The 23343-nt window shown below is 35.9% G+C and overlaps 1 protein-coding gene across 1 annotated transcript in view; it reads left to right on the top strand.

Moving 5' to 3' along the window:
• FANCM (FA complementation group M) overlaps positions 1-23343 on the top strand; it is a 109540-nt gene that overhangs the window by 53522 nt on the left and 32675 nt on the right. Inside the window, exons 14-16 of the mRNA XM_036769550.1 lie at positions 9483-11229; positions 17391-17473; positions 17562-17630. Of these exons, the coding sequence (XP_036625445.1) occupies positions 9483-11229; positions 17391-17473; positions 17562-17630 (1899 nt within the window). The remainder of the gene's footprint in view (positions 1-9482; positions 11230-17390; positions 17474-17561; positions 17631-23343) is intronic.

Below are 23343 nucleotides of genomic sequence, written 5' to 3'. Positions count from 1 at the left end.
TGATGACTTTCCTAGTCCCTCTGGCTACTGGTGCTTTCTCCTTTGAGCTTACTTTGTATGTGTTTTGTATATACCTATATGCTTGAAGGTTTTCTTGCGTGAGTTTTGTATATACCTATATACATGCATGTTTTCTGTTGCTTTAAGAGTTTATGCTCCTTGAGAGCAATAACTCTTTCTGCTTTTGTTTTTAAACAGTAAGGCAATAGTAACAGTGTAGATGATAATTGTCAAAATGCCTATGTAGTTCTGTATCGCAAGGTATAAGACACTCTCCATAAAGAAGGTAAAATAAATATAACATTTATTCAGACACCAAAATACCATATCCCATAACCAAATGTTCAGCTCTCACAGCCAGTCAGCCCACTTTATCATAACATCAAGGAACTTAAAACACCATATCACAGCCTGGAAACTTGCCTTCCCAAAACCTCTCTGACCCCCTGCTAGGATCTTCCCAAAGACAAACTCACAGTACGGCTAAGGCAGCCTGTTCAGCTCTGACAATCACGAAGGTGGCCATTAGCAGCCATTAGTAGCCATAACATCTCTTTTTCTCTCTCCACATTTTTCTGTGACATAACTTCCTTTTCCTGTCAGGAAGCTCCTCCTATCATGTAACTTAGGCATCCTGTGATGTAATCAGGTCACATGGCCCACTAATGGGTGGGAAAGATCTTCAAATCTAATTGCTAATACAATTCTTCCTGCCAAAGAGTGCCTAGTACACAATAGGTGCTTAATAAATACTTGATTGATTCTTCACTTCCATAAAGGAAAAGAGTTCTGAATCCTGTGCAGGGTATAGAGGTGTTCCTTCCCATTTCACCTCCTTAAGGAGAGAGACCATTCCACATTGGTGCAAATTTAGCTATTGCTTGGCAATGGCAAGAAAAAACCTTCACCAACAAAACATCTGAAAATTTCCTCAACGCACTGCCTGCACAATTGCTTTTGCCCTCCATACATCCTGGAATCTGTTTTTTCGTTTTTCTCATAACTATATGTTCAAGTGAACTGCCTTCCCCTCCTTTCAATTCCTGAGGAAGTCTGTATTTATTTATTGTGGTCTTCTCACCTTGTCCATTGTGATAGACCCAGATTGTTCGGTTGCCCTTGATTGAAAATTAGGTAGGTTCCTACCAAGGCACCATTGGAAACTGAAGCTGCCCACAGCTGTTTTTTATGAGGAGTTCTGAAACAAAATCAAGTTACCCTCTCTCTGTCCCAGTAATCTTATTTTCATAGTCTTCTCTGTTTTATTTTATGCTGCTGCTTCTGTTGCCTGTGTGTATGTATGAACAGATAGGAAGACACACATTTATCTATATCTATAATTTATGTTTGTATGAATGATTTGTAAAGTATTAACATAACTTAGGGGAGACAGGCTTTGTGACTTTTTCAGATCCTGTTCTCTGATTTAGTATTGGATGAATAAATATGTTGATTTTAATTCATTAACCCAAGCAGATCCTTCCTAATAAAGATTTTGGTCAATGGCAGTAGTTCTATAGCCCAGACAAGTAGATATCCTTTAGAAATGAATAAATTTGTATTACAGAAGTAAAGTTTCATTTTTTTTAATACCAGCATTCTACTGGTATTGCTGTTTATCAGTGAGACATGGAATACAGCACTTTTCAAAGAATTTTAGAAAAGGTTGTCACAAAGAGGGCAGTGGAGAAGTATATGGTAAGTGTGAAACAGGCTGCCATATATAACTAATGAAGAACTTCGAAGGAGAACGAAAATATAAGATGTTAAAGAAATTTGTGCTAGGAAGAGAGACCAAAGGTTGACGGACCACCAGAGTGTTCCACTGGCACTTGCATGATGTCAGGAAACCTCAAGGGAGGCCTCTAATACGTTGGATCCTTTTGCTGCAAACAGAAACACTTTAACTTGGATCAAAGGGAACACGAACAAAGGCCAGATTTATAGTTGAAGAGATGCCACTTCACACGGCAGTTTTCTCTGCTTATAATTTAGAATGATTGTAATAGTTATTACATTTGTTAGCATTAGTAATATGAGGTATTGAGACTGTATTGCAGTTGTAATATTTTAGTAAAACATTGAAAACTATCTTTCGTTGTTCACTGAGCTCCTAAAAAAATTACTTCCTTCAGTGCTACTAGCACTACTTTGTAATAATAACGTATACAATATGACATTCAAAATTCAGAGTAAACCTAATCAAGTGAATAAACTGGAAACATGATGAGATTTTTCACAGAAATGATAGGATTTACCTAAAAACAGAAAGGCACTGGTTAAGATGAGAAAAGTTGTTCAATGTCTTTAAGGTTGTAGGACCTGCAGTTTTTCCTCCATTCTTGGGCAGCAAAGTAGTTATCAGAATAAGCATTCTGCTTTTTTGTTATAATATTAAACCCTAGAGGGAAAAGATCTATAGATTCAAGGTTGAAGATCCTAACATTTAACAGCAATGTTGGTGGTCTGTGGTAACTGGTGGAGTCTTTTTCCCCATAAGTTTCTGAGTAGTCTCTCTCCTTCATGGCCTGGAGTAAAGTTTGTGTTTTTTAATACAACATCAGTGCCTTATAGTAATCAGACAAGAAAAAAAAACTTTACAAAAATATATAAATATTGTTTCATTATTTTGCCTTATTTGTATAAGTAGGTTGGGGAAGGTAAGAGACTCTGGACTATGATAATCAGTCTACCATTTGTGTTGTATCATAAGAAGAATTAAAAAAATCTAAGTCTCCATGAATCAGGAATAAATATTCACTTATTACCTAGTTATTTTCCAAGGATCCACTTATCCTCTCTTTGGTCATATGGTTAAGTTAGAAAGGTATGAGCAAATGGGAGGATAATTGTATTTTTCAGACAGTCATCTAGAGTCTCTAAATGGTTTTTTTTAATGTTAGGAATGTTACAAATGGTAAAGAGTTAAAACAATGGTAGTTTGTTTTAAATCTTCCTCATTTTTTTTTCCCTTGGGGACAGAAGACAGCATTGTGGAATCGACATAAATTTTAAGGAATACAAATAGCGTAAGTATTCTGTAGTAAAGAAATCAAGACTCCCAGATAAAACCAAATTTTAGAAAAATAAATAAATCTAAATGACCTTTCAGCAGCTTAATAAAGCTTGTGAGATCATGGATACATTCAGTTTTGTTGATCTTGTGTAATCTTGTGGCTCAGAGCAATATTCCTTAGAAAAGCAATTTCTCTGCTTTCTAAGGCCTCAGTTGAGAGCATTTTTTTTCAAAGACATCTTACCTTCAAAAGCAGCCATTGGAGAGACTGGAATGGGCATAGAACTGGTAAATATTAGAAATATAAAAGGAGTACCATTCTCTGGTATTGCTTAGAGCTTTTAATTAGACTGTGGCTTGCTCGCTCAGACATGGTCTTTGCAAACACGTGTCAAAGAGTTTTAGTACTCTGTTTGTTTTTGTACATCAGCCAAATGGGCAAGGGATATCTCAAGATGTCTAAGAGTCAGACTTCCTGACTGCAGAAATAGAAACATCTTGTGACTGCACTAATAAAGGGAAAAGAAGAGACAGTTGCTGAGGCAAGGACAGGCCCATACGGGTCACTTCAAACGTAAAACAGCAGTTTTAGTAAATCTTGATTTTACAATAAGAATGTAATAAACATTGGTTGTGTGGAACTTAATTATGCTTTTATGTATTCATTAAAAACAAAAAGTGTTCTTTGTAATTTTCTTGTCCATGAGGACCATTAAAAATTGCTAAAATTTAAACAGTTTAAAATCAATCAATATTTATTTAGTAATCACTCATTATATGCCAGGAACAATAGTAGGTACTGGATATAAAGACACAATGCCCTTTAGGAGCATGCAGTTGAGACAGTGTGCACACACACACACACACAAAATAGTACAAGGTAATTTGAGGGGATGGCACTAGCAGATGACATTAGGATAAACTTCACGAACTTGAGTTGAACATTAAAGCAAACTAGGGATTTTGAGAGACAGAGGTGAGGGGAGAGTACATTTCAGGCCTGGAGGAGAGCAAAGACAAGGAAATAGAAGATGCTATGTCCCCATATAAAGAATTGTCAGAAGGATGGTTTGGTTGGACTTTGGTAGGTATGCATAAAGAAGGAAGTATTGTGTAATAAGGCTGGAAAGGTAGCACAAGGGCAGGCTGTGAAAAGCATTAAACAGGACTTTATGTTTGATCCTAGATGCAGTAGTCAGTCTCTAGGTTTATTGGATTTATTGTTTGTTTGTTTTTTTAATTTTTGAATTCCAAATTCTTTCCCTCCCTCTCTTCCCTGCTACTGGTGAGATGGTAAGCAATCTCATATAGATTATACATGTGTAATTATGTAGGTTTATTGACATATTTAGACATACTTTTAAGGAAAATCATTTTGGCAACTGTGTAGAGAATGGATTGATGCAAGGAAAGACTAGAAGCAAGGAGACAAATTTGATGGTTCTTTCTGTAGTCCAGGGAAGAGGTAATGAAGGCTTGAATTAGGATAGTGGCTGTGTAAGGGTAGAAAAGAGGATGAATATGAGAGTTGGTATGTGGGTAGAAATGACAGGTTTTGGCAACTGATTGGCTATGTGGGATGAATGAGAGTAATGAATTAAAGATGAATTTGAAATTGCAAATCTGGGTGACAAGGAGGATGTTTGTGCTCTTGGCAGTAATAGAAGGAAGAAGGAATTGGAAGGAGGATGAATTTAAGGGTGAGAGGGATGGGCAGGGATAGAAAGTTCTGTTTGGACATGTTGATTTTTAGTTATCTATGAGGCATCCAATTGAAATGTCCCATTCAGTTGTTTTTCACTTGTGTCTGACTCTTCATGATCCCATTTGGGGTTTTCTTGGCAAAGATACTGGAGTGGTTTGCCATTTCCTTCTTTATCTCATTTTACAGATGAAGAAATTCAGGCAGAATTAAGTGACTTTCCCAGGTTTACACAGCTAGTAAGTGTATGAAGTCATATTTGAACTCAGGAAGATGAATCTTCTTGACTCCAGGCCTGGCACTCTATCCACTGTGCCACTTAGCAGCCCTGAAATGTCCCATTGGTTGGTAAATATATAGAACTGGAATTCAGTAGAGAGTAGAATTCAGTAGAGAGAGTAAGGCTAGAATATATACTTATGGGAATCTTCAGTATAGAGATAGTAAATGCATGGAAGTGGTTGTGGTTAATAAATGGAAAGTAAAAAACTGTTACCAGGATGGAACTTTGGGATACAATCTCAATTAGAGAGCAGGATATGGAATATGACCCAGCAAAGGATACTGAGGAATAGTTAAAGGATGACCCTGAGATAGGAGAAGAAGTAAGAGAGATTAGTGTCATTAAAATTCAGAGGAGAAAGCATGCAAGAGAAGAATATTGTGCAGAGAGGTCAAGGATAAGAATGGAGAAAAGACAATTTATTTGTCAATTTATTTGTTTTTTTTAATAATGTTTTATTTTCCTGTAATTACATATAATGACAGTTTTTATCATTTGGTTTTTTTTTTCATTTTTCAAATTCCAAATTCTTTCTTTCCCTCTCTCTCTTTCCTGCTGCCAGTGAGATGGCAAGCAGTGTGATATAGATTATACATATGCAATCATGTAGAACATATTTCCATGTTAGTCATTTTGTGGAAGAAAACTTGAACCAAAAATAAAGTGAAAAATAGTATGCTTTAGTTCGCATTCAGACTCCATCAGTTCTTTTTCTGGATAGCATTTTTTTTTTTTACCATAAGTCCTTTGGATCATTGTATTGCTAAGAATAGCTGAGACCTTCATAGCTGTGCATTGTACAGTGTTGCTGCTACTACGTACACCATTCTCCTGGTTCCGGTCCCTTCACTCTGTATCAGTTCATGTAAGCCTTTCCAGGTTTTTCTGAAATCAGCCTGTTTGTAATTTCTTATGGAACATTGGTATTCCATTCCAATCATATACCACAACTTGTTTAGACATTCTCCAATTGATGGGCATCTCCTCAGCTTACAATTCTTTGCCACCACGGAAACAGCTGCTATAATACTTTTGTACAAAGAGATACTTCCCCCCACCCCATTTTTTAATCACTTTGGAATAAAGACCTAGTAGGGGTATTGCTGGATCAAAGGGTATGTACAGTTTTATAGCCCTTTGAGCGTAGTTCGAAATTGCTCTCCAGGGAGTGGTTGGATCAGTTCACAGCTCCAACAGCAGTGCATTAGTGTTCCTGATTTTCTCACATCCCCTCCAACATTTACCATTTTCCTTTTCTGTCATATTAGCCAATGTGATAGATGTGAGGCGGTACTTAAAAGTTGTCTTAATTTGCATTTCTCTAATCAATAGTGATTTAGAGCATTTTTTATATATGACTATAGATAGCTTTAATTTCTTTATCCGAAAACTGCCTGTCCATATCCTTTGAACATTTATCAATTGGGAAATGACTTACATTCTTATAAATTTGACTCCATTCTTTATGTCCTTGAGAAATGAGGCCTTTATCAGAAGATATTTATTGTAAAGCTTTCTGCTTTCTTTCTAATCTTGGTTGCATTGGTTTTGTTTGCACAAAACTTTTTTAATTTGATGTAATTAAAATTATCTGTTTTTTCTCTCTTAATGTTCGTTGTCTCTTATTTGGTCCTCAATTCTTCCATTATCCATAGATATGACAGGTAAACTATTCCTTGCTCTCATAATATGCTTATGCTATTACCCTTTATGCCTAAATCATGCATTCATTTTGACCTTATCTTGGTATGTAGTGTGAGATGTTGGTCTGTATCTAATTTCTGCCAAATTGTTTCCCAGATTTCCCAGCAATTTTTGTCAAATAGTGAGTTCTTGTCCCAAAAGCTTGAATTTTAGGGTTTATCAAAAATTAAATTACTATGGTCTTTTATTACAATGTATTGTGTACCTAATCTATTCCACTGATCCACTACAATATTTCTTAACCGGTACCAGACAGTTTTGATGATTACCACTTTATAATACAATTTGACATCTGGTATGCTAGACCACTTTCCTTCATATTTTTTTTCATTGATTGCCTTGATATTCTTGACCTTTTGTGCTCCCAGGAGATTTTGGTATTATTTTTTTCTAGCTCTATAAAATACATTTTTGGTAATTTAATTGGTATGTCACTGAATAAGTAAATTAACTTAAGTAGAATTGTCTTTATTATTATATTGGCTTGGCTTACCCATGAGCAATTAGTATTTCTAATTTAGATCTGACTTTATTTATGTGACAAATGTTTTGTAATTGTATTCATATTGTTCCTGTGTTTTTCTTGGCAGCTAGAGTCCCATGTATTTCACATTGGCTACTTATTTTAAATGGAATTTCTCTTGCTTCTGGGCTTTGTTGGCAATACATAGAAATGATGATTTATGTATTTTTTTTTAAATCCTGTAACTGCCGAAGTTGTTAATTATTTCAAATAGTTTTTAATTGATTCTCTAGGATTCTAAATATACCATCATTTCATCTGAAAAGAGTGATAGTTTTATTTCCTCATTGCCTATTGTAATTCCATTTTTTTTCTTCTATTATAGCTAATATTTCTAGTACAATATTGAATAATAGTGGTGACAATGGGCATCTTTGCTTTGCTAGTGATCTTATTGGGAAGGCTTCTAAGCTTATCCTTATTGCAGATAATACTTACTGATGGTTTTAGTTAGATATTATGTATCATTTTAAGGAAAGCTCCATTTATTCTTGTAGTTTCTAGTGTTTTTAATACGAATGCGTGTTGTATCTTTGACAAAAGCTCTTTCTGCATGTGTTGAGATAATCATGTGATTTCTGTTGGTTTTGTTATTGATACGGTCAATTATGCTGATAGTTTTTTCCTAGTATTGAACAAGCCCTGCATTCTTGGTATAAATCCCATCTGGTCATAGTGTTTGATCTTTGTGATATATTGATATAATCTCCTTGCTAGTATTTTATTTAGAAGTTTTGCATGAATATTCATTAGAGAAATTGATCAATAGTTTTCTTTTTCTGTTTTTGCTCTTCTTTGTCTAGGTATCAGCACCATATTTGTGTTGTAAAAGGAATTTGGTAGGATTCTTTTTTTTGCCCGTTTTCCCAAACAGTTTATATAGTGTTGGGATTAATTGATTTTTAAATGTTTGGTGGAATTCACTTGTGAATCCATCTGGCCCAGGGGATTTTTCCTTAGGGAGTTCATTGATGGCTTGTTCAATTTGTTCTTCTAAGATGAGGCTATTTAAGTATTCTATTTCTTCTTTTGTTATCTGGGCAATATATATATATACACATATATATATATGTGTATATATATATTTAAATATTCATCCATTTTGCTTAGATTGTCAGATTTATTGGCATGTAATTGAGCAAAATACCTCCTAATAATTGCTTTAATTTTGTTTCATTGGTGGTGAATTCACCCTTTTCATTTTTGATACTAATATGGTTATCTCTTCCACATCACGACTTTTCTCATCATGGTTTTGTTATGTCATGGGAAGGTATAAGAAATTAAATGGGATTTTTTCGGGAATTTTGTGAAACGTGAAAGGGACATGCAGCAGCCAGCAGAAAGCATGGAAAAAGTTCAGAAACTCAAAAATGCATAAAATATATATGTCAACCCAAATTTTATAGTACGTTACTGTAAACACCCCATAAAAAAAATTCAGACTTCCTCTCTGGTATGAAAAGAGGGTCAAAAAGTTTTACATGGATTTTCCAGATTGTTTGCAATGTGGAAGCGATAACTGGAATTTGGTTTTCTTCACTTTTGACTACTGCCTCCCCCAGTCCTTTCTCCCTTTTATCAGCATCCTTTCTTGCCTTCTTTTATCCCCATCACTTATTTCCCTATAAGGTTACAGAGATTTCTATACTCAACTTAGTGTGTATCTTATTCCCTCTGATGAAAGTAAGGATTAAGCTTTGCCCCCCCACCCATCTTCCCCTCTACTGTAATAGCTGTTTCTTGTCTCTTTTTTGTGAGATACTTTACCCCATTCTGTCTTTCCCTTCTCTCTTCTCCCAGTGCTATTCTCTTTCTCACCCCTTAACTTTTTTATATCATCCAGTTGTAGTCACCTCACACGGTCAGCCTCTATCTATGTATTCTCTTTCTAATTGCCCTAATATTGATAAAGTTCTAAAGAGTTCCAAGTACAATCTTGCCCTATTGGAATTGCCTGCGTTGCTTGTACCGAACTGTGCTCCCCTCCGGCCCTACTGAGATAAACCTTTCCTGCTGATCCTCTAAGCTGTCCTTGACTGAGAAACTGCTTTACCACTCCACAATTTCTTCCATGGTGTTATTCTAGAGTTTAGAGAGCCCAGGTGAGTTTTGCTTCACTCTGCCGTCTTCGGATTTGGCAATTTAGACAAAACAATCATTTGTATATGTTTAAAAACAATAAAAATTGTTCCTCATTCTTTAAAAGTTGTTACAAAATTGCTTCTTGTGACTTTCTGTCTTTTCTTAACAGGATGAATGCAGCTATGAATCGGAACTTAAACCCTACTTACAAATAGGAGATATTAGTTCTACATCAAGTGTTCTTGGGAATAAACGTTCTTCTTCTGCCTCTGCCAACACTATTACTCTAAAAAAACCTTTAGTCAAAAGGAATATGAAACAAAATTTTTCATCTTCATTAATAGATTTTGATGAAGAATGTGCCCAGGAATTTAAGTCTGATAAAAACTTTTATTTAAAAACCAAAGTCCTTAAGGAAATGACAGAAGATCAGCTTAAAGCAAGCAATAATGACAGTATTAGCCATTCCTTAATAACTGAAGGACATTCTGTGGTTAAAGTGTCATCAGATATAGACAGTGTTGTAAACACAAGCACTGCCCATGATCAGCTACATGAACTGTTAGTTGAGTGCCCATCAGTAGATAAATCTGAAAGTTCATTTGGTAGAAACCATGGAGAATCTGGTTATGCTGATTTAACTGATGAAAAAAAATTTATTTCAGCTAGCATGTTTTATCCCTCAGAAGTAGATCCTTACTTGCTTAAAACAGCTGCTCAGTTGTGTGATAACTGTCTCTTACTGACCAAAGAAACGCTTACCAACGTAGAAAGATTTTTATCTCAGTCTCCTCCTCCTCTAGATGCACTCTATATTTCGAAAGATGAAATCCTAAGGACTTCTTCATTTAAAAATTTACAAGGTGATACATCCAGATATTCAGATATGATGCTTGATGGACCAGCTTGTGATGAACATGAGAATGAAATACACATACATGTCAAAAATGACAAAGTAGCAGCTGTTGATCATGCTCAAGTAAATGGATCTCCTGAAAAGTGTTTAGTTAAAAAACAACACGATGGGGTTTGTAAGACACTCGTGAAAAAATTAAGTATCGAACAAGATCAGGAAAGACAGTTTTCTAAAGATACCAATTCAGACTTTAATCAGATGAGCCCTCTTTATTTAAAAAATAAATCCAGACGTTTATCTTTATCAGATGGTGCTATTACAAGTGAAGTGGTACAAATATCTCCATTCCACATTTCTGATGAGTGTTTGCTAGACTCTGGTTCAGCAACAAAAATTCCAGTAATTCACAGTACCAAGATTGGGACTTCTCTTGAAAATTTGGAAGAAGTAGACGAGGAAAAATCCCAGAATGATGATAGTATTTTTGACTGTTCTAAAGAGTTATTCTCTGTTAATTTTGATTTGGGATTTTGCAGTCCAGATTCTGATGAGGAAAAATCAGAACTGGCGAAAGATGTAAACAAAAATGGCCATCCAAAAGTGGATCTCTGCGGCAGTCCTATCAGTACCGTACAGGTAGCTACAAGTTATGGCCCAAGAAAAGAATCTACCCCAAGGACTTATGAAAAAAGTGATATGAGAAGAAGCATTTCTACAACATCGGTGCTACAAAATCAGTACCCGTCTTGTGTACTTTCTCCACTGAGAACACCAAAAGAAAAAGAATTTGAGTCTCCTGGTAATTTTTCAGGTTCCTCAGTTTCTTCACCAGTAGGAGAAAATGTTATGAGCACTCCACTCTGTAAACCACATCCAATGAATTCATTCTCTACAATGACACAAGAGACGCTTGAGTTATCACCTACCAAGAAAAAAGTAAATCTGACAAGCATTAAAAAAATCTTGAATTCTACTTTTGAAAAAGTGGGAATTACAATAGAAAAGACTGAAAGCAATGAACAGATTAACTTGTTTGAATCTTGCCATTATTCTGATAAAGGTAAGATTATAAGATTCTACCTTTAAGGAACAAGTACTTCACTAGAAATAATAAATCCAGGAAAACTTTATAACTTTTAGAAATTTGTACACTTAAGTTATGTATGCTGTCCCTCGTTACCTCCTGCTTTGGACTATAGTCATCTCCAGTTTGGTGTCCCCAACTCTAGTCTTTCTCTTTTCCAATCCATCTCCCATAACTGTCAAAATATTCTTAGTACATCATTCCCTTGCTCACATAATGTCATTGTCTCCCTGTTGCTAAAAGGATTGTAAACATGCTCTTCAGGGGCAGCTAGGTGGTGCAGTGAGTACAGCACCAGTCCTGGAGTCAGGAGGACCTGAGTTCAAATTTGGCCTCAGGCACTTGACACACTTACTAGCCGTGTGACCTCAGGCAAGTCACTTAACCCCAATTGCCTTCCTCCTTCAAAAACAAACAAAGAAAAAACACATGCTCTTCAGTCTGGCACACGTGGCCCACCAGGCCTTGGTTTCAGCTTTGTTTTCCAGCTATACTTCATATTTTTCTTCTTTGTGCCTGTTGAATTTTAGCCAAACTGAACTACTAGCTATTTCCTGAATATTCTGTCTTCCGCCTCCCATTCATTTGTGGAAGCCATTTCACATTCCTGAAACATACTCCTCTTGTTGCCAGTTTTCAGAATCTTTATTTTACTTCAAAACTCTACTTCCATTCTGGGGCCTTTGTTACTGTTGGTTGCTAATGTTTTGTCCTTAAGTACCTTTTATTTACTTATCTTTGCATATTTTATAGCCTACCAGTAGACTCTTAGTTCCTTGTGGTAAGGAACTGTTTTACTTTTACATTTCTGTCCCTAGCACCTAGCAGAGTGCCTTTCACGTTGTAGAGTCTTAATAAGAATTTATTGAAATTGAATTTAATTATAAATTTGGTGCTTCATCATACTTGGTTCCTTGAAACCAGTGGTATTTTCTAGAACCATATCAATCGATAGATAATTTATTTTGTGCCTAATATGTGCAAGGAAGGCTTTATTCTGGATATTGATGGAAGTACAAAGAAATATGGATCCCTGTTCTCAAAAAGTTCATCTACATAACTAAATTAGGTCATCCATATGAAAATATGAATTGTTAGTACAAGGCAGTAAATTTTAAAGGTAGAATGAATGGTCAAAACAATGAGTTTAGAGATGTCAAGTGTATCCTTAAAAGACCACAGGGGTCAGCAGTCAGTTAAGAAGAGGGTTAGCAAAGTCACAGATGGGAAAGATTCTGAAAATTAGAAGTGAGTTAAGAAGCAGTGAACAGACTAGTTTAACTGAACTTCTGTGGAGGGTTTGTAAATGTGTACACTTACATATGTATGTAGGTTAAGTATATAAGGGGATGGATCTTGGGATTATTGTATCAATCAATTTATAATTTCAAATAGAACAAAAAAATTGACCTTTGATGTTTGGTAATAAAAAGCTTAACAGTAAAATTTGTAACCTGATTTGTAGACTATTATAGTGTTCATAGGTGTGTGTGTGTGTGTATATGTGTGTGTGCTGTCTGGAGAAGGAAAAAAAAGGGAAGTTGTATAGGTAAAATCATGTGAAAGCTTTTTCTGTAACAGTAATAAAAAAACCCTGATATTTTTAGTAAGTAGATCTAAGGCATAAGTTGTTAATATGTTATTTCAATTAGAAGTAAGCTTTATGTAAGTTCTAGCAATATTTTTCTTTCATAGTTTTTAGTATAGCCCTAATAGGTTTTTTTGTCTTCAAAAGTAAAAGATAATTAAATCACATAGTAAATCAGGTATGCTTTTCTGGAGGTTACTGCACTACCCACGGAACAAGAGAACATATGTAGGGAAATGCATATGATCAAGGAACGTGTGTTCTTATACCTATGTGTTTTAACTTATGCATGTGTGTGTAGGAGACGCAGAACAAGTATAGCCAGGGCAATTCACTCTTTCTTTTTCTCTTCTGTCATCTAAAGAAAAATGGGAAAGGAAAGGATTGGGATTGACACCAGTAATTTATAATTGAAGTGATCTGATCTCACTCCTCTTCCTTTCTTCTCTTCAGCCAGTCTAGACTTTAGTCGCTGGTTCAGGTACTTTATTTCTTTCCTTCTGTTTTCCTCTTTATGATGTGCCCTCCATAGTTGAAGCTTGTTTTTCTCGTGAATATTCCCTCCTGCAGTCTTCTCTTCCTCTTAAACCTTCCTCTTTTCTTTCCCTGTTTTGGCTTCTTTTTCCTCTTGAACTTAATATAGGTCTCCACCAAATTCTGTGTGTGTGTGTGTGTGTGTGTGTGTGTGTGTGTGTGTGTGTTTGTGTTTGTTTTTTTAACCTACCTCCCTTTTTCTTGTTTGGATAAAAGTGAATTTCATGAGATTCTCATGCCACCTATTCTCTCTTCTATATTTGTCACCCCTTGGGAGATATTTTAAGTTCTTTTTCTTCCTCATTTTTACTCCAGTGTATTCCTTTTTCACTACCCTTTCCCTTCTTAAAACCGAAATAGAACAAAACCACAACTAGACCCAGTTTACCTTCTGGATTTCTCTTGTCTCCTATGTTTGTGTTTTATAAATTTTACCTAGCTCTGGTCTTTTCATTAGGAATTCTTGAAAGTAATCTTTATTATTTAAGATCCCGTTTTTCTCCCCTTCAGGATTATACTCAGTTTTGGAAAGTATGTTATGTTTAGTTGTAAGCCTTTTTCTCCTCTCTGACTTAGCAGAGTTCTCACGAATATACTTTAGGGCCATATCAATAATTGGCTTAGATTGCATATAGTCCAGGCACTAGTTGTGGTCCTTGAAGACTTGGACCCCATGAAGTAGGTGAAAAGGACTTTCTACTCTGCTGGTTTACTGCCTAGCTGATGTTAACCAATGCCCAGTATACTTATCTTATGTCAGGCCATGGTTGGGGCGGAGGTCAGGGGAGCAGCATGGTGGCCTAGAGTGGCTGGCCTCAGTTGAATCCCAGCCTTGGATGGTGGCAGTAGCAATCTTCACTTTGTTCTCATGTTGTTGCCTCGGTGAGTTATTGAGATTTGTTGTCTTCATTCTATATTTTGGGGAGTTTAGTGCATAGGTAATATTTTCTATCTTCTAAGTATTCTTTCCATTTTTCCCTCAGAATCTCTAATGTACTTTTATAAATTTTGTTTCATTTTTTTCTATCTACTCTGGAGTTCCTTATTTCTATGTTTTCTGAGATTTTGCTTTTAATTGTGGAATTTGGGGGTGGGGGTTTACCTCGTGGACTTCTCTTAATCCATAGTAGTTTTTCATTGTATTAGGAATTTTCTTCTGTTTATCATGTCACCAACCTCAGTTTCTAGTTTGGAAATTTGTCCCAGATCACGATTATGTTCCTTCCTTCACTCTCAGATGGGGTGGCTGAGGCTTATTCCCCCTACCTTTTCTATTTCACAATTCTTGCCTGGAACAGGGAGCTGGTCCCACCCTCTGCCTCAGTTCCTGGCTTCTACTTCTATCTTATGGTGTCCCAGTACAGGTGCTGGCCTTATTTAGTCTTTTCTCCTTCTCCTTGTCACTAATAGGGAATTGATTTTTGTCTCCTGTGGTGGTTACAAGCCCTAGCTGGATATTAGAAGCTTTGGGGCCACTGCAGTACCCCAGGCACTTTGGTCTCCTCGATTTCTTTGTGTGGTCATTGAGTATTGAAGATCATGTAGGTTTCATGCTTCTTGAAGCATCTGTGATCTGTTTGCCCATTTGTGGTATTGTTCTTCTTTCCCTGGGCAGACACTTAATAGGAGCTGTCTTTATTTTTTGCTGGTTTAGGGTTTCCTAGAGGGCCATGAGGCATGTATACACTGTCCAACTGTCTCTGCTCCATCCCTCCTTGTTCACTGACCTGCTAGGATCTTTCTTTGTTTTCCTCTTAGGGCCCTAGCTGGCCAGGGTATAAATCCCACTACCTTCAGGCCTCATTTATTAGAGATCACATTGCTGCAAGTTTTTTATTTTGCCCCTGACCAAAGTGCTTGTGTCATCTTATGCTGTTCTAGACTGAGTGGAGGAGTCTCCTGTTTTTCCCTTTTGTGTTACTGATCACTACTTCATCTTGTATTTTTTCTTTTTTCCACAGTTTCTTAGGGAACTGTGGCTAAGCTTCAACCTACCATGTTTTTTCCTTTACCAGAAGCACAACTAACTCTCTTAATGTAGTGTTTAGCCGTTCATCAATTGATGGGGTCCCACCTTTTTTCTAGTCTCATTCACCATAAATAGTGCTGCTGTGACTTCTGTTATATTTTAGACAATTCTTCCCCACCCCCACCCCCGTCCCTTTTTTTAAACCTCCTTTGGGTATATTCTCATCAGGGAAGTCTCTGAGTCAAATGGTATGAAGAGTTTAGTGATTTTTCATATATAATCGCAATTTTTCTTCCAAAAATTTTCCAAAATTTCCAAAATCATTTCATACCTCTGCTATTAGAATGTTAATTTTCTTGTATGCCTGTAATCCCTCCAGTTTTTTTAGGGTCTTTGCCATTTCATTGCATATGACGTAAAATGTCAATTTAAAAAATTTTCATTTCTTGAGTGCTTTGAAGGAGTCTTTCATATGGTTGTTCATAGTTTACAAATATTCTTTTATAAAAGTCATTCGTATGCTTTGGCTTCTTGTCTGTTGTTTCCTTATATGTTCCCTGATATATCGTGTGTGTGTGTGTGTGTGTGTGTGTGTGTGTGTCTGTCTGTGTGTATGCACACATATATATCTTGTACATCATTATATATCTTGTGTTCTTTGGCAGATAAAAAGATGCAAAGATATTTTCCTCAATTGACAGTTTCCCTTTTTATCCTAACTACATTGATTTTTTTTTTGCGTAAAAGCTTTTAAATTTTATGTAATTGAAAAGATCTCTTTAGGTAGTTAAAAATGATTTTCATTCATTCTGTCCCTATTTCCATCCCTATTTCTTTTTTAGTTAGGAATTCTCCTCAATAACTATAGAAGTTCCTTCCATTCCCCTCTAATTTAAAAAAAATAATGTGCTCTTTCATTTTTAGATTTCATATCCATTTGGAACTTCTTGGGGGATATGATGTAGATGCTGGTCTTAATCCATTTTCAGCCAAAATGCTTTTCTATTTTTCTCAGCTTTTCTTGTCAGACAGAGTGCTTTAGTAAGCTGGCTTTTAAAACTCCTTTTGGTGTCATGTTTGTATTAATCTTTCATCTGATAATACTCAAGTGACTCAATATCTTTGTATCTAAATTCTGTTATAATTAATTGAAATTATTTTAGCTTTTCAGTTATTGGATTCCACATGTGTATTTTGGGTTCATTTATTTTTATATCACTATTATTGATTGCTTTAAGAAGGCCGCTGACTTAAAAAAAATAGAGCATTGGACTTACTATCCTGTGAGAAGCTCCAGGCTCATCTTCCATCTGACATTTACCAGCTGCATGACCTTATTGAGTCCCTGCCCCCCCTCGCCCCATTCCTGGTACATACAATGGCAAGCCTACTCCTCAGATTTATGGGATCTTTTTTCCTTTTCTTTCTCCTCTTTCTTATTCTGTGCCTCCTCTACTTTTCTGTTTCTTCCTTTTAAGAATGCAGTATGTGGTAGCTGGTCGTGCTACTGCACACCTGTAGACCCTGCTACGGAGGAGGCTGAGGAGGGTAGGAAATCACTTGAGAGGGAGTTTTAAGCTATAGTAGGGCCAATGCCTGTTGGGTGAACACAAAGTGAGGCACCAGTATGTAGAGCTCCTGGTATTGGGGGACCTTCAAATTGAGTAAGGAAAAGCTAATGGATCCAGGAGTAGTTCAAAACTTCCATGAAGATAAGCAGTGACGCTGGGCCCGTAAAAGTGGCTGCTGCATTTCTGGCCTGGACGATCAGTAGACCCAGTCTCTCCCGCTACACCCACCCGCCCTCCCCAATACAGTGTATGGAAAGCACACTAGATCTGGGTTTAAATTCCAGCTCTGCTTCGTTACTTCTCTGTGACCTTGGTCTGACATCTTAACACATCTTCATTGTGAGAGGATTTTAATTAGGTAGTCTTTAAAGGCTTTTTTCAGCTCTAAATTCTGTGTTTCTGCATGCTTATTTCATAGATAAATAAGTATCTATTTTTCCAGTGATTGTTACCATTTTATATTTTTTTCCTGTAGGAAATAGCGTTGGAAGTGAAGATGATGTAGTTTTCAAAAGAAAGAGTAAAAAAGTGAAAAAGGATCATCTGAAATCCCCGGAAGTGAGTCACTGAACAGCAGCAACAGCGTAATCAATTGGAAAGTTCCATTTCTTTCTAAAGGATGTTATCTTTTAATTTGTTTGAATAGGTTGGAAAGAGCAGTGATGTTGAATCTCCCCTTTGTGCTGTCAAGAAATGTAGACGCCTGCTAAGTACAGTAAGTTGCTATTCAGTGAAATCGACCAAATCTAGTTATAGTGACTACCAGTTACATTGAATTTCTTTCTGGGTTTGTCTCATTTGTCTCATTTGAAAATGATATGCATAATTGAAAAGTTGAGAGTAGAACAAATGCCTTTTTCCTGTTTTCTCCTCTTATTCTTTCAAAGATTTACCCCCTTGAAAACCATTTTGCTTAGTAAAAATAAATAAATAAATAAGTTTTATATAGATGTATATGTATATATAATTCTTGAAATTTTTATTTTCTTTAAGGATTTTTGGACCTTGTTAGTAGTTTTGTTTGCATTTATTTGACTCTTACAATCCTTGAAAAGGTTGATCATGTAGTTAGATTCGTGTGACTTTGTATACCTCAGTTTAAAAAGTAGACCTATATTAAAATATTGTACACAATAAAAAGGGACTTCCCACTGACTAATTAGACTGTAAGCACTAAAGTCATTACCTCAGAGCCTGGTACATAGTAGGCACTTAAATGCTTGGTCCCTTCTTTTCTTCTTCATGCTGAACATGCACCTGGGTCATACAAAACTGTCAAACTGAAAGAACCTCAGTGAAGTGCTTGTTCATAGAACTCCATCTAATTCTTAGGCTAATTCCATGGTCTGATTTTTATCACGAATTACAAATGTTACAGCTCCTGCAGTTCTACTGTTTTTTTTATTTATTATTGTTGTATTCTAGGCTGCTAGGTGGCTCAGTGGATAGAGCACTGGTCATGTAATCAGGAAGATTTGAGTTCAAATCCAGCTTAAGACATTCACTAGCTTTGTGACCTTTGGCAAGTCACTTAACCTCTGCCTTACTGCACTGGAAAAGGAAATGGCAAACCACTCCATTATCTTTGTCAAGAAAACCCCATATGGGGACATGAGGAGTCAGACACAGTTGAATTCCTGAAAACAAATTCTAAGCCATCAGCAAAACGGACTGTTGACATTTGTTTTTGTTCCTGTGAGGAAAGCAGATATGAGATAGATTGTTTTGCCTTCTTTATCAAATTATCATGATACTTGGCACTTAGGTATCACTTAATAAATGCTTTTTATTCAGTCAAATTTATGAGTTTTTGGAATTTCCAAATTTTGGAATTTCTTGGGTACTCGGTTTTTAGTGGGGTTTAAAAATTTTTTAAAAAATTTAATATTTATTTTTAATATATTTTATATATTATATCTATAAACATAATTTTACATATATTTTATATGTTTTTAAAATGTATTTTTATTTATTTCAGCACTTTTATAAGATTTTGAGTTCTAAATTTTTCCTGCCTCCCTCCCCTCCTTCCCCAAGAAGGCATGCAATTTGATATAGGTTATACATGTACAATCATATTGAACATATTTCCACATTAGTTATATTGTAAAAGAAGAATCAGAACAAAAGGGAAAAAATATTGGGAAAAGAAAAACAAAAAAAAAGAGAAAATAGTATTCTTCAATCTGCATTCAAACTCCATAGTTCTTTCTTTGGACGTGGATAGCATTTTCCATCATGAGTCTTTTGGAATTGACTTAGAACATTGCTTTTATATAATATTAATAGGATTGAAATTAAGAAAACTATTGGAGGGGCAGGTAGGTGGCGCAGTAAGTACAGCACCGGCTCTGGAGTCAGGAGGACCTGAGTTCAAATATGACCTCAGACACTTGACACATGTACTAGCTGTGTGACCTTGGGCAAGTCACTTAACCCCAATTGCCCTGCCCCCCCTCCAAAAAAACCCAAAAAAACCCCAACTATTGGACTAGTAAATAAAACTAAGAGCTGGTTTTATGGGAAAAACCCAATAAAATAGATAAACTTGGTAAATTTTATTTAAAAAAAAGAAAGAAAAAGATTTTCCACAAACAAAGTCAGTGGACCTGATATTGGAAGGGAAGCAGAAAGCACATTGTTGCTGTTGCTGTGTACAATTCACTTAGCATCAGTTCATGCAAGTCTTTCCAGCTTTTTCTGAAATCTGCCTGTTTATATTTTTATTAATCTCTTCTTTGGTTTTCAGGATTTCTAATTTGGTATTTAATTGGGGATTTTTAATTTGTTCTTTTTCCAGCTTTTTTAGATGCATGCCCAATGCATTGATCTCCTCTTTCTGTATTTTATTCATGTAAGCGTTTAGAGATACAAAATTTCTCCTAAGAAATGCTTTGGCTGCATCCCATAGGTTTGGTATGTTGTCTCATTATTGTCATTCTCTTGGATGAAGTTATTGATTATTTCTATGGTTTGTTTTTTGACCCACTCATTTTAAGATTAGATTATTTAGTTTCTAATTAATTTTTAGTGTATCTTTCCAAGGCCCTTTATTACATGTAATATTTATTGCATCATGATCTTGTTTATTTTGTGGTTGGATTTATCTAGTTCAGAGATGCAGGAGGTTGAGGTCCTCCACTAGTATAGGTTTGCTGTCTATTTCTTCCTGTAACTTAACTTGTCCTCTAAGAATTTGGATGCTATACCACTTGCTGCATATATGTTTAGTAATGATATTACTTCATTGTCTCTGGTACCTTTTAGCAGGATGTAGTTTCCGTCTTTATGTCTGTTAATTAGATCTGTTTTTGCTTTTACTTTGTCTGAGATCAGGATTGCTACCCTTGCTTTTTTTTTGCTTTTTTTAAAATTTTTTTAAAATTTTATTTTTTAATTTTTTATTTACAACACTCAATATCACAAGTTTTGAGTTACAAATTTTCTCTCCCTCTCTCTCCTTCCACCTTCCCCCAAAGATGACATATAATACAATATAGCTTCTACATATAACTTCACATTAAACTTGTTTACACAATAGTCAAGTTGTAAAGAAGAATTGTAACCAATGAAATGAACCATGAGAAAGAAGAAACAAAACCAAAAAAGAATTAAAAAAAAAGAGAGCAAATAGTTTGCCTCAATCTGCATTCAGACTCCATAATTTTTTTTCTGAATGTGGATAGCTTTTTCCATCATGAGTCTTTTGGAGCTGTCTTTGAACCTTGTATTGATGAGAAGAGCCAAGTCTATCAAAGTTAGTCATCACAGATACCGTGTGTATAATGTTTTCCTGGTTCAGCTTCCCTCAGCACCAGATCACATAAGTCTTTCCAGGTTATTCTGAAGTCAGTCTGTTCCTCATATAGCACAATAGTATTCCATTACATTCATCTACCACAACTTGTTTAGCCATTCCCCAATTGATGGGCATCCCCTTGATTTCCAATTCTTTGCCACCACAAAAAGAGCTGCTATAAATATTTTTGTATGTATGGATCCATTTCCCACTTGTGTGATCTCTTTGGAAAACAGCCCTAGAAGTGGTATTGCTGGGTCAAAGGGTATGCACATTTTTATAGCCTTTTGGGCATTGTTCCAAATTGCCCTCCAGAATGGCTGGATCAGTTCACAACTCCACCACCAATGTAACAGTGTTCCTATTTTCCCACATCTTCTCCAGCATTTATCATTTTCCTGTTTTGTCATGTTAGCCAATCTGACAAGTGAGATGTGGTACCAAAGAGTTGTTTTGATTTGCATTTCTCTAATTAATAGTGATTTAGAGCATTTTTTAATATACCTATAGATAACTTTAATTTCTTCCTTTGAAAACTGCCTGTTCATATCCTTTGACCATTTCTCAACTGGGGAATAATTTGTATTCCTATAAATTTGACTCAGTTCCCTGTATATTTTAGAGATGAGGCCATTATCAGAGACACTGGTTGTAAAAATTCTTTCCCAATTTTCTGCTTCCCTCCTAATCTTTGTTGCACTGGCTTTGTTTGTACAAAAACTTTTCAATTTAATGTAATCAAAATTACCCATTTTGTATTTTGTAATGCTTTCTATCTCTTGTTTGGTCATAAATTCTTCCCTTGTCCGTAAATCTGACAGATAAACTATTCCTTGGTCTCCCAAATTGCTTACAGTATCAGCCTTTATATCTAAACCGTGAACCCATTTTGACTTTATTTTGGTATATGGTGTAAGATATTGGTCGATGCCCAGTTTCTGCCATACTAATTTCCAGTTTTCCCAGAAGTTTTTGTGAAATAGTGAGTTCTTATCCTAGAAACTGGACTCTTTGGATTTATCAGAGAGTAGATTACTGTAGTCATTGACTGCTGCATGTTGTATAACTAACCTATTCCACTGATCCACCTCTCTGTTTCTTAGCCAGTACCAAGTAGTTTTGATGACTGCTGCTTTATAATACAGTTTAATATCTGGTATGGCTAGGCCACCTTCCCTGGCATTTCTTTTCATCAATTCCCTTTATATTGTAGACCTTTTGTTCTTCCAGATGAATTTTGTTTTTATTTCATCTGGCTCCCCTGCATTTTTTGTTTACCTCAGCTGAAGTATAATATATTCTTCTCCAGCCTTTTACCTTTACTCTATGTGTATTTGTATGCTTCAAATGTGTTTCTTGTAAACAACATATTGTAGGATTATGGTTTTTAATCCACTCTGCTATCCACTTCTGTTTTATGGGAGAGTTCATCCCATTCACAGTTGTGATTACTAACTGTATCTTTTTCTCCATCCTGTTTCCCCTCCTGTTTATGCTTTTTTTCTCTCCTTTCTCTCCTCACTAGTGTTTTGCTTCTGACTACCTCCTCCCTCAATCTGCCTTCGCTTCTATCAGCCCCCTTCTTTTTCTTTCCCTTTTCCCCTACCACTTCTTCCCTCCCTTAGATTTCTATAACTGAGTATGTTATTCCCAATTTGAGCCAACTCTAATTAGAGTATGGTTCAAGCAATGCTCATCCCCCTCCCTTCTTTCCTCCTACTGTAATAGGTCTTTGTGCTTTTTCATGTAATGTAATTTACCCTTTTCTGCCTCCTCTTTTCCTCTTCTCCCAGTACAATCCTTTTTCACCTTTTAATTAGATTTTTTTATCACCATCAAAGTCAATGTATATCCATGCCCTCTGTCAATGTATACCCCTTCTAAATGTTATAATAAACATACAGTTCTCAAGAGTTACAAGTATCATCTTTCCATGTAGAGATGTAAACAGTTTGCCCTTATTGAATAACATGTTTTTTTTTTCCTTTCCTGTTTACCTTTTTATGCCTCTCCTGAATCTTGTATTTAAAGATCAAATTTTCTCTTGAGCTCTGGTCTTTTCATCAGGAAGGTTTGGAAGTCCCCTAATTCACCGAATGTCCATCTCCTCCCATGAAAGATTATGCTCAGTTTTTCTGGGTAGTCGATCCTTGGTTGTAATCCAAGTTCCTTTGCCTTACAGAGTATCATATTCCAAGGCCTCTGATCTTGTAATGTAGAAGCTGCAAGGGCCTATGTAATTCTTACTGTGGTTCCACAATATTTAATTTATTTCCTTTTGCCGCCTTGCAGTATTTTCTCCTTGATCTGATAATTCTGGAATTTGGCTACAATATTCCTTGGCGTTTTCATTTTGGAATTTCTCTGTGGAGGTGATTGGTGGATTCTTTCGATGGTTATTTTACCCTGTGCTTCTAGGACCTCAGGGCAGTTTTCCTTGATAATTTCTTGAAAGATGCTGTTCATGGATCATGGCTTTCAGGTAGACCAAGAATTTTTAGATTATCTCTCCTGGATCTGTTTTCCAGGTCACTTGTTTTTCCAGTGAGGTATTCTATGTTTTCTTCTATTTTTTCATTCTTTAGATTTTGTTTGACTGATTCTCGGTGTCTTATAGTCATTAGCTTCC

Source organism: Trichosurus vulpecula, chromosome 8 (assembly GCF_011100635.1).
Source record: "Trichosurus vulpecula isolate mTriVul1 chromosome 8, mTriVul1.pri, whole genome shotgun sequence".
NCBI classification, from domain to species: domain Eukaryota; kingdom Metazoa; phylum Chordata; class Mammalia; order Diprotodontia; family Phalangeridae; genus Trichosurus; species Trichosurus vulpecula.
This window is presented reverse-complemented; position numbering and strand designations above follow the sequence as displayed.